This window comes from Penaeus monodon, chromosome 7 (assembly GCF_015228065.2).
Source record: "Penaeus monodon isolate SGIC_2016 chromosome 7, NSTDA_Pmon_1, whole genome shotgun sequence".
NCBI lineage: Eukaryota > Metazoa > Arthropoda > Malacostraca > Decapoda > Penaeidae > Penaeus > Penaeus monodon.
Window position 1 is genome coordinate 46867924 of NC_051392.1, and position 10000 is coordinate 46877923.

A 10000-nucleotide genomic window follows, 5' to 3' on the forward strand; every position below is an offset into this window, starting at 1 on the left:
GATAACGATAATAATAAGAATGATAACAACAAGAATGATAATGATGATAATGATAAAAATAATAACAATGATAGTAATAATAAACAATATTACCGTCATTGCTGTAATAACAATAACAATGATAATAATAGTAAGAAGAAGAAGAAAAAAAAGACCATCAACAACAACAACAACAAAAACAAGAACAAGAACAAGAAAGGCATAAAAATTAAAGCAAATAATTATCTGGCGGCTGAACCTGAACATTCACTCATCTGCAACTCGTCACGCTAATCCCCGCGCTCTAATTCACTCTTCGTCACATAATCCCGCCCATACAGAGAGAGGGGGGGGAGGGAGGGAGGGAGAAGGAGAGAGAGAGAAAGAGAGAGAGGGTTAGGGGAGAGAGGAAGAGAGAGAGAGAGAGAGAGAGAGAGAGAGAGAGAGAGAGAGAGAAAGAGATAGAGATGGTGGGTAGGGAGAGGGAAAGGGAAAGAGGGGGGGACGGAGAGGGAGAGAGAGGGGGAAAGAGAGGCAGAGGGAAAGGGAGAGAGAATTTGTATCTTAATGTTTTAGTTATCAGTATATCATTTTTCACTTTGTTTATGTTCACTCACTTCTTAATTTTCATAATACTCTTCAAAGGACATTTCCACACAGCATAAAGAAAACAATATTCCGTAAATCAAAATACAAGATAATATCACAACATACAAAAAAAATATTAATCACAGCATAACACATCTACCCCCCCCCCCTTCACATGACGAAAACCCCTCATTTCTTAGACCTAGAAAACAAAATGACATCAGCGCTCAGTCATCAACACATGGGGAGGAAGCTGGCAGGCATAGCAAGGAAGGGGGGAGGAGGGGGAGGGGAGGAAGTCAGCATATGCGTGCGGGCTGGCGTAACCATGACCCAGTGACCGGCAGTCATCGTGATTCAGAGATGAGAAAGAGTCAAGAGATTTTTTCCACTGAGTTTCATGCATCGGCTGGGTACCTTTTCGCTTTGTCTGTCTGTCTGCTTGTGTGTGTCTGGTCCCTTCTGTCTTTCTTTTCTTTCTTTCCTTTTCTTTCATGCATTATGTATCTTTCTTATCTTAAAGACACACAAATATGCAGAGAGAAATATGTATATAAACCTTTTCAGACATACACATACACACACATTCAGAGAGAGAGAGAGAGAGAGAGAGAGAGGAGGGGGAAGAGAGATAGAGATAGATAGATAGATAGATAGATAGATAGATAGATAGAGAGAGAGAGAGAGAGGGGGGGGAGTGAGAGGGAGGGAGAAAGAGAGAGAGAGAGAGAGAGAGAGAGAGAGAGAGAGAGAGAGAGAGAGAAAGAGAGAGAGGGAGGGAGAGAAACCGCCATGAGAGTCGGGTCCACCGTGCAAAGAGGCAGCATGTTTGGTCGTCGAGGCGGAGGATCTACCGTTACGGGAAAACACCCACGTACTCTCGCCACCTTCCTCCACCCTCCTCTGCTTCCCCTCCCCTTCCCCTCCTCTGCTTCCCCTCCCCTTCCCCTCCTCCGCTTCCCCTCCTCCTTTCTTCTGCCATCCCCCTCCTCCCGTTCCTTTCTTCCTCTCTCCTCCCCTCCTTCCCTCCTCTCCTTCCCTTCCTCCCCTCCTTCCCCTCCTCCCCTCCTCCCCTCCTCCCTTTCCCCTCTTCAACCTATCCCTTATCCCTCCCCTTCCCTTCTTTGTCTCTCCTACCACTCTCCCCATCCACACCTTTATCTTCCTACCGTCCTTCCTTCTCTTCCTCTCCCCTTCCTCTCCTCCTCCCTAACAGCGTTATAAAGAGGCAGCGTCTGTCGTTCAAAGAATTTCCTGTCGTACGTTCTTGTGCTACTTGAATGGGTGGAGTACGCCGTCCCATTCGCTACTGAAAATGCCTTTCTTTTGTGCACCGTTTTGACGTGTATTAAAGACCCACTTTTATTGTTATTGTTGTCTTGTTTTCTCTCTCTCTCTCTCTCTCTCTCTCTCTCTCTCTCTCTCTCTCTCTCTCTCTCTCTCTCTCTCTCTCTCTCTCTCTCTCTCTCTCTCTCTCTCTCTCTCTCTCTCTCTCTCTCTCTCTCTTTCCTCTCTCTCTCTCTCTCTTCCTCTCTCTCTCTCTCTTCTCTCTCTCTCTCTCTCTCTCTTTTCTCTCTCTCTTTCTCTTTTGTGTCAGTATGTGTGCCACTGAAGTGGACAGTTATCTTATGCCAAATTCGATCCTGCATCACAGTGATCCATGAATTTACTACAACCCAATGGGACTTATATAACCTTGGATAACAATGATAATAAATCTAAAATAATTATAGATATTCGAAAATAGAGTTTCTCTACCACACAGGATGAAATGATAATCAAATCTATAACAATAATGACAATATTCACAAAAACATGTTGTTTTTCTGAACCACACAGATAACAGCAACAATCAAATATATAACAATTATAATTATGTTTTTTTTTTCTGTACCACACAGGTAACAATAATAATCAAATATATAACTATAAGAATGAACCCAAAGTATGTTTTTTGTACAATTATGCAAATAGATATGTTTTCCGTACCACACAGGTTTCAACAATCATCAATAATTATGCAAAAAAAAAATACCACGCACTAAACATAATGTTCTTTCTATCCACAGACGCTGAAGATGTTATCTCGCGTACACTCACGCATTTCAGCAACCGTCATCCTCGTGCTTCTTGTGACAGTAAGTGTCATGTCATGTCTACATGTCTTTGCTCACGTCTTCTCTCCTTTCTCACTCCTTACGCTATTGCCCTAATTCCGTCTTCCATGCAGGTCGTTCGTCACGGATGCCTTCGTATATATATTACATATATATATTTTTTATTATTCTCTCTCTCTCTCTCTTTCTTTCTCTTTCTCTTTCTCTTTCTCTTTCTCTCTCTCTCTCTCTCTCTCTCTCTCTCTCTCTCTCTCTCTCTCTCTCTCTCTCTCTCTCTCTCTTTTCCTCTCTCTCTCTCTCTCTCTCTCTCTCTCTCTCTCTCTTTTACTTGCATATTTTCGATCGTTTCCGCTTGCTTTGAGAAACATTTTGAGAGCGTGACTTGCTAATTTATGTTCTGATTTTTTTTCCAGTGAACTTCCTGCATGCGTTATTGAGAGAGAGAATGAGAGAGAGAGAGAGACAGAGAGAGAGAGAGAGAGAGAGAGAGAGAGAGAGAAGAGAGAGAGAGAGAGAGAGAGAAGAGAGAGAGAGAGAGAGAGAGAGAGAGAGGAGAGAGAGAGAGAGAGAGAGAGAGAGAGAGAGAGAGAGAGAGAGAGAGAGAGAGAGAGAGAGAGAGAGAGAATGCAAATACCGTCTCCCTTACCGTACTAACACTCGACCCCTTCCCCGTTAGGCCTGCGGATCGGAGCAGTCTGAGAGAAGCCGACGAAGCCCAAAGACCTCGCTATCAAATAAGTTTATTGGTAAGTCAACCTTCAGTGTTACTTTCCCGTGATATTTGGCTCTGTAACAACGGGAAAAATCGCTTCATGATTTTTTTTTTTTTTTTTTTTTTGAGTTAATTTTCAGAGTTGATATCTTGGAGTTATTTTTTAAGAGTTGATTTTTAAAGTTGACTTTTGGAGTTAATTTTTAGAGGTAAGGGGAGTTAGGTATGGCATATATACCTATGAATGAAGCTCATTTTCAGCATTTCTTCACTAAAGAAATGTGATTTTCATTTCGAGTGTTTCTTCAGGTAATACCCTTAACAAACTAAATGAACTCCTATAAAAAAAATCGCGTACAGCTACATCACACAAGAAAAGACGCGTGTGAATAAATCCACCAGTGATGCCAAAACAGTCAATAAACCAAATATCCCCACAAACAGGCGTGACCAGCAAGTGCTCCCGCGGTACCCTAACGGTGGACGTGAGAACGCAAGATCCCTTCTTTGGGTCTGTGTACGCCCGCGGTTACCCAGGGCGTTGCAAGGTGTCGGGTGAGGGCGGCTCCACCACGTCGCTGATCGTCTCCGCCCAAAAGTGTGGCGTCAAGGTCATTGAAGATGAGGTGAGGCCAAACGAGGTCGGGGAGATGACCCAGATGATCCAGAGTTTCTCCTTCATATAGACTCATCAAATATAATCGATTTATACATCCACCAATCCATTTCTACTTTTTAAAAAAAAATATGATACAAACATTCTAAATCTGTATCAAAACCTACTTTTACCACTTTTTTTTTTAAGAACCACTCACCTGCAAATATTTCGTCATCTGATTGCCTTTTCCCCAACACCTTTCCCGTTCCAGCTCGGCGACCACACGTACGAGCTGCTCGTGTACATCCAGTTCGACAAGTGGGTACAACAGGTCATTGACGAGCAGGTCCACGTACGATGCAGGCTGGAACGAGAGGCAGGGGAGCTGAAGGCCGTGGCGCAGGTGAGGTCACAGGTTACAGGTCGCGGGTTTAGATGTTAGGATACATGAGGATATTCGTGATATTTGTTTCATTTAAAGGTTTTAGGCGTGTTTGATGAGGGATTGCCTTGATATGCTTTCATACCTTTGGGAAATAATAAGGCAGTGCGGAGAATAGGTAGATAGACAGACAGATACAGACAGATAGAGAAATAGATATATAGACAGATAAATAGATATGCAGATAACTATATACATATATGTATACATAGATAGATAGATAGATAGATAGATAGATAGAGAGAGAGAGAGAGAGAGAGAGAGAGAGAGAGAGAGAGAGAGAGGAGATAAAGAGAAAGAGAGAGAAAAAAATAAAAAAAGAGAGAGAGGGAGACAGACTGCGAGCGAGCGAGACATCCCGAATAACCGCCTCGAGAAATAACCCCAGCCCTCGCCGCCCCCAGATGAACGTCGTCAGCCAAGACCCCAAAGTAGACACGGGCGAAGACGACAAAAGCAACGACTCCGAAACAGCCGTCAGCAGCAGAGGCAACAGCAGAAGCAACGGCAGGAGCAACAGCAGGAGCAGCAGCGGCAGTGGCGAGAGATCCAAGCTCCCTCAACTCGTGACGCTAAGGAACAAAGTGTCCTCGAGGAGCAGAGCGCAGGACGGGCCAGCGGTGGAGTGGGAGCCGCTGCCTCTCCCCGCCGAGCTTCTGCAGTGGCGTGAGTTTGGCCGTGAGTTTGGCCGTGAGTTTGGCCGTGAGTTTGGCCGTGAGTTTGGCCGTGAGTTTGGCCGTGAGTTTGGCCGTGAGTTTGGCCGTGAGTTTGGCCGTGAGTTTGGCCGTGAGTTTGGGCGGTGGTGGTGGTGGTTTGCTATGCTTTGCAGGGTTGTTGCATATTTTGTTGCATATTATCGTGATTGTTGTGATTGATATATACATTATAGTGTTGTTATTTTTTATATGCGCTATTATCCTTTTCATGCCGTTATTGTAATTTTCATACTGTGCTGGCATTTCGTCTTCATTATCGTCATCATCACCATCACCATCATCATCACCATCATCACCATCATCATCACCCTCACTATCATCACCATCATCACCATCACCCTCACCATCATCACCATCATCACCACCTCCACCTCCACATCCACCTCCATCACCATCATCCTCACCCTCTTCCCCATCCTCATCCTCCTCATCATCACCCACACGAATCCCACAAACCCACGTCACCACAGCCAACACCACCACCGCTGTCGCCAACACCACAGGGCCTCCAGTCTCGACGGTAACCCCCCCCCCCCCTTTCCCCCGCAGAGAAGAACCGCCCCGAAGGAAACTCGGAACCGATTTCCTGCTGGATGGACATCGTCAGGGGAGACTCGCTCAATGGTACGGACGTTTTTTTTTTCTTTCTTTTTTTTTCTTTTTTTTTTGGGGTATGCTTTTTTTTTTTTTGGGTTATGATTTTTTTTTTATATGGTTGGGTTTCTTTTATTATTGGTTTATTTAATTTTATTTTCTTTTCGGGGGTTTGGTTCTACGTTTGGATTTTATGGGATATGGAAGGAAATTAATTTTGTTTTGTTATTGGGTTTGTTTTTTTTTATTTGGAGCTTTGTTTTATTATTGGGTTATTGGGGGAAAAAAGTTAATTCAGGGCGTTGTTGTCACATTGGATTTTCAGTTATTAAGCAGTGAAGAAATCAAGAGATCGAAAAAAATATATATTGATGATCTACTGACATCCTTTTTTTCATGGATAATGCGAGAATAAATGAGTAGCTTTCTGTAGACTCTCGACGCTATGATATTCTTTCTTAATATCAAATCATCAAGAAAAAATACTATCAAACACTGCACTCAAAACCAAAACATCACGTATCATACAAATAAAAAAGAATCCACACCTAAGAGAACGTCCCACATATAAATCTATACAAATAAACCCTGCTCTTAAAACCATGCTACCTACGACCCTCGCCCGTCAGCAAGTAACACCTCTACCCTCACCCCCCAGGAAAACCAGTCATGGACCACTTACTCGTAGGCGACGACACCACCATGGTATTAAAGATCCGCCAGAGCAAGGGCCTCGACACCCGAATCACGTCGTGTGTAGCGCATGACGGGTCGGGCGAACAGTCACAGGATCTCATCGACGAACACGGGTGTGCGGTGGACGACGCCATTATGCCGCCGCTGAGGTAGTGTGAGGCCCTGGCTTGAGGGAGGAGGGTTATTGCTGTAGTATTCATGGTTGTGAGGTTGCAGTTGCGGTGGTAGGTGGTGGTAGTAATAGTGACACTAGGATTGTGATAATGTTAATGATGATAAAGATTGTAATGATTGGAATAATGGTAATAATAATAAGGATTGTGATGATAGCAATATTAGTAAAACTAATAAAGATTGCAATTATAGTAATAATAGTAATTTAAGAGTATATGGAGTGTGGATTAAAGGTAGTGATGATAGTAATAATAATGATAAGGAATGAGAGTAATGATAAAGATACCAATGATAGTAATGACGGCAATAATAATGAAGATACCAATAACTACAGCCAACTTACGATAATACCTAATCCCACGATAATCATTAATTTTATCAATATCATTACCACTACACTATAAAACCAACTGTCAACCCCGCTATCTCTGCCACATGATCCTAACTTCCCCGTTGCATTGCAGGATCAAAAGCAACCCTAAGACAGGGGTCAAGGTTGCACACTCAACGTTCAAAGCCTTCAAATTCCCCGATCGTGACAACCTGCATCTCCGTTGCACCGTGCTTGTGTGCCTCGGTTCTTGCAACCTGGTAAGCTTGCATGTTGATATTCAGAACACAAATAAAATTCTTTGTACTGTTGTGTATTCTTGATTAAAAAGAATTTTGCAGTTGTGAAATAATTTTATATATGGATGTATAGGAACGTAGATAGATAGATAATTTTAATATAGAAAGATAGGTAGAAAAATGTAGATATAGACAGAAAAAAATAGATAAATAGATAGACAAACACACAAATAGACATATAGGGAGATAAATTTGTAAATAGACAGAAAAATGTTACATATACATAAATAAATACTGTAGATAAATATATAGGTAGGTAGAAGATAGATCGATAGATAAATAGGTGAACAGGTAAAAAGACAAACAGACAGAGAGACAGACACACAGATAGACAGATAGACAGATTCATATTCACATATAGGAAAATACTTATATACAGGTAGATACTCACGCAGATACAGAAAAAAACAACACAGTTAAATAAGGAAAATAGATAAACAAATATATATCAATACTCATATAACCGCAAGCATCTGCCTAACAACAGCCACTATATAAAGCACCTCCTCGCCCCTTGCAGCCAGTGTGCGGCCGGACCTCGAACCGCGTGGGGCGTCGCATGAGTGGGACGGGGCAAGGGTCCATACAGCCGGTGGAGGACCTGCAGGAACTCTTCTCGGATATCCCGCAGGTAAGAGGGGGAGATGGGGGTGGGGATGGGAGGGAGGGAGATGGGAGTGGGGTGGGTGGGAGTGAGGGAGATGGGGGTGGGGTGAGGTGGGAGTAGGGTGGGGTGGGAAGGGGGAGATAGTGTGGAGTGGGATGGGGTGGGAAGGGGGAGATAGTGTGGAGTGGGGTGGAGGGGGCAAGATAGTGTGGAGTGGGGTGGGAGGGTGGGGGAAGGAGGGGTAGGAGGGAGGTGAGAGGGGAAGAACCTCCAGTGTACCACAAATTCACCCACATTCACACAGAGAAAGAACAACCCGACATACCACCTTAATCAAAATCTAATAACCTGATAATAATCCGATAAATTTAGTAATCTAATAATCTAAGAAATCTGTTAATCTAATAATCTAATGACAATCTAATAATCATATAATAATTCTGATGATCTAATAATAATTTAATACATCTAATAATCTAATAATAATCTAGTTAATCTAATAATCTAATGATAATTTAATAAATCTAATAATCTAATAGTACTCTAATAATCTAATAATAATTCAATAATCTAACAATAACCCAATAAATCTAATAATCTAATAATAATCTGATAAATCTACTAATCTAATAAATCTAATAATCTAATAATTTAATAAATCTAAATTTCTAATAATAATCTAATAATATAATATTTTAATAAATCCAAATATCTAATATTCTAATAAATCTTATAATCTAACAATAATCTAATAAATCTAATAATTTAATAATAATTTCATACATCTAATAATAATTTCATAAACCTAATAACAATTCTATAAATTTAATAATAATCGAATAATAACTTCATAGACCTAATAATACTTTATAATTTAATAAATCTAATAATACAGTAATACATCTATTAATCCAACAGCGTGAACGAGGCAACGACCGCGCTCTGTCCGGCCGCGTGCTCGACAAAGTGGAGGTGTTCAACGCCGTGGAGGTCAGAGCCCCGGGCATCGAGAGCCAGCCGGACCTCGTGAAGCAGTACCGCATCGACCGGGAGAAGGTGGAGGCCATTGACTTCTTCAGGTAAGGCGACGGGCGAAAAGGGGGTCTGGTAATCGGGTTTGCCTGTGTGTGGTGTTCGGGTGTGTTGCCTCGTAGATGTTTTTTTTTTCTTTCTTTCTTTCTTGCTCTCTCTCTCTCTCTCTCTCTCTCTCTCTCTCTCTCTCTCTCTCTCTCTCTCTCTCTCTCTCTCTCTCTCTCTCTCTCTCTCTCTTTCTTTTCTCTTCTTTTCTTTTGTTGTATGTTTTCAGATTATGTACTAGAGAGATGAATGATAGGATTGCGTGTTATGTGTTTGTTCTTTACTACAAATTGCGTAATTGATTTGTAAATTTCTATTAAAAAAAAAAAAATAAAGCGTCTCGAATTTAGTTCATGCAAAAAATATTGAATAGACAATGTATTAATGTATCTATCCATCCGTCTAGCATTTACCATTCATCTATATATCTATCTCTGTACTTTCTGTCTACCCATCTCCTTATCTATCAAGATCTCAATCCATCAAAATATAACCACACAGAAAGAATAAACAGACAGACAGACAGAAAATACCATGCATGGAAAAACACTCTTCCGTCTGATACAACGGAAGAATAACCCAAAGTACAAAAACTAGATTTATCGAAAATGAGACAATTTCAATAAATCTAGTTTTTGTATTGTGAGTTTTTCTTCCGGAAAATACCATCAGCACACGTTAACACCTCCGTCCCCCCCCCAACAGCGAGGAGAACATGTTTTGCGTGACGCCCTACAAGATGGTCCTCGCCTTCGGGGTCCTGCTGGCGATCATGCTGCTGGCGCTCCTGTTCGCCCTCTACTCCTGCGTCAAGGCCAGGATGCTCAAGGCTCCCATAAGGGCGCCGCCTCCGATCGAGTCCCATAGACACTCGCCCGTAGCTTCTCCTTATTACAGATTCGCGCACTGAGGGTTGTAGATAGTGTGGCAGTATGGAGGTTTATTTATTTTTGATTATTGTTATTACTATTGCCATTAATCTATTATTATCATTATAACCGTCATTATTATTATGAAATATGAGAAATCACTTAATCTATTTTCGTTTTTTGTGACTGACATTGCCCTTT

At 41.8% G+C, this 10000-nt stretch overlaps 1 protein-coding gene across 2 annotated transcripts in view; it reads left to right on the plus strand.

The window, feature by feature from the left end:
• LOC119575402 overlaps nucleotides 1–10000 on the plus strand; it is a 40396-nt gene that overhangs the window by 28145 nt on the left and 2251 nt on the right. Inside the window, exons 2-12 of one of the 2 annotated variants that reach the window (XM_037922997.1) lie at nucleotides 2637–2705; nucleotides 3361–3430; nucleotides 3841–4022; nucleotides 4266–4397; nucleotides 4841–5102; nucleotides 5702–5776; nucleotides 6405–6591; nucleotides 7081–7207; nucleotides 7767–7877; nucleotides 8772–8932; nucleotides 9636–10000. The exon at nucleotides 9636–10000 is cut by the window's right edge and continues 2251 nt beyond it. In XM_037922997.1, coding sequence (XP_037778925.1) covers nucleotides 2646–2705; nucleotides 3361–3430; nucleotides 3841–4022; nucleotides 4266–4397; nucleotides 4841–5102; nucleotides 5702–5776; nucleotides 6405–6591; nucleotides 7081–7207; nucleotides 7767–7877; nucleotides 8772–8932; nucleotides 9636–9840 — 1572 coding nt within the window. In that variant the 5' untranslated portion in view covers nucleotides 2637–2645 and the 3' untranslated portion in view covers nucleotides 9841–10000. Of the gene's footprint in view, nucleotides 1–2636; nucleotides 2706–3360; nucleotides 3431–3840; nucleotides 4023–4265; nucleotides 4398–4840; nucleotides 5115–5701; nucleotides 5777–6404; nucleotides 6592–7080; nucleotides 7208–7766; nucleotides 7878–8771; nucleotides 8933–9635 lie in introns of both variants that reach the window. The other variant, XM_037922996.1, reaches the window with a different exon arrangement.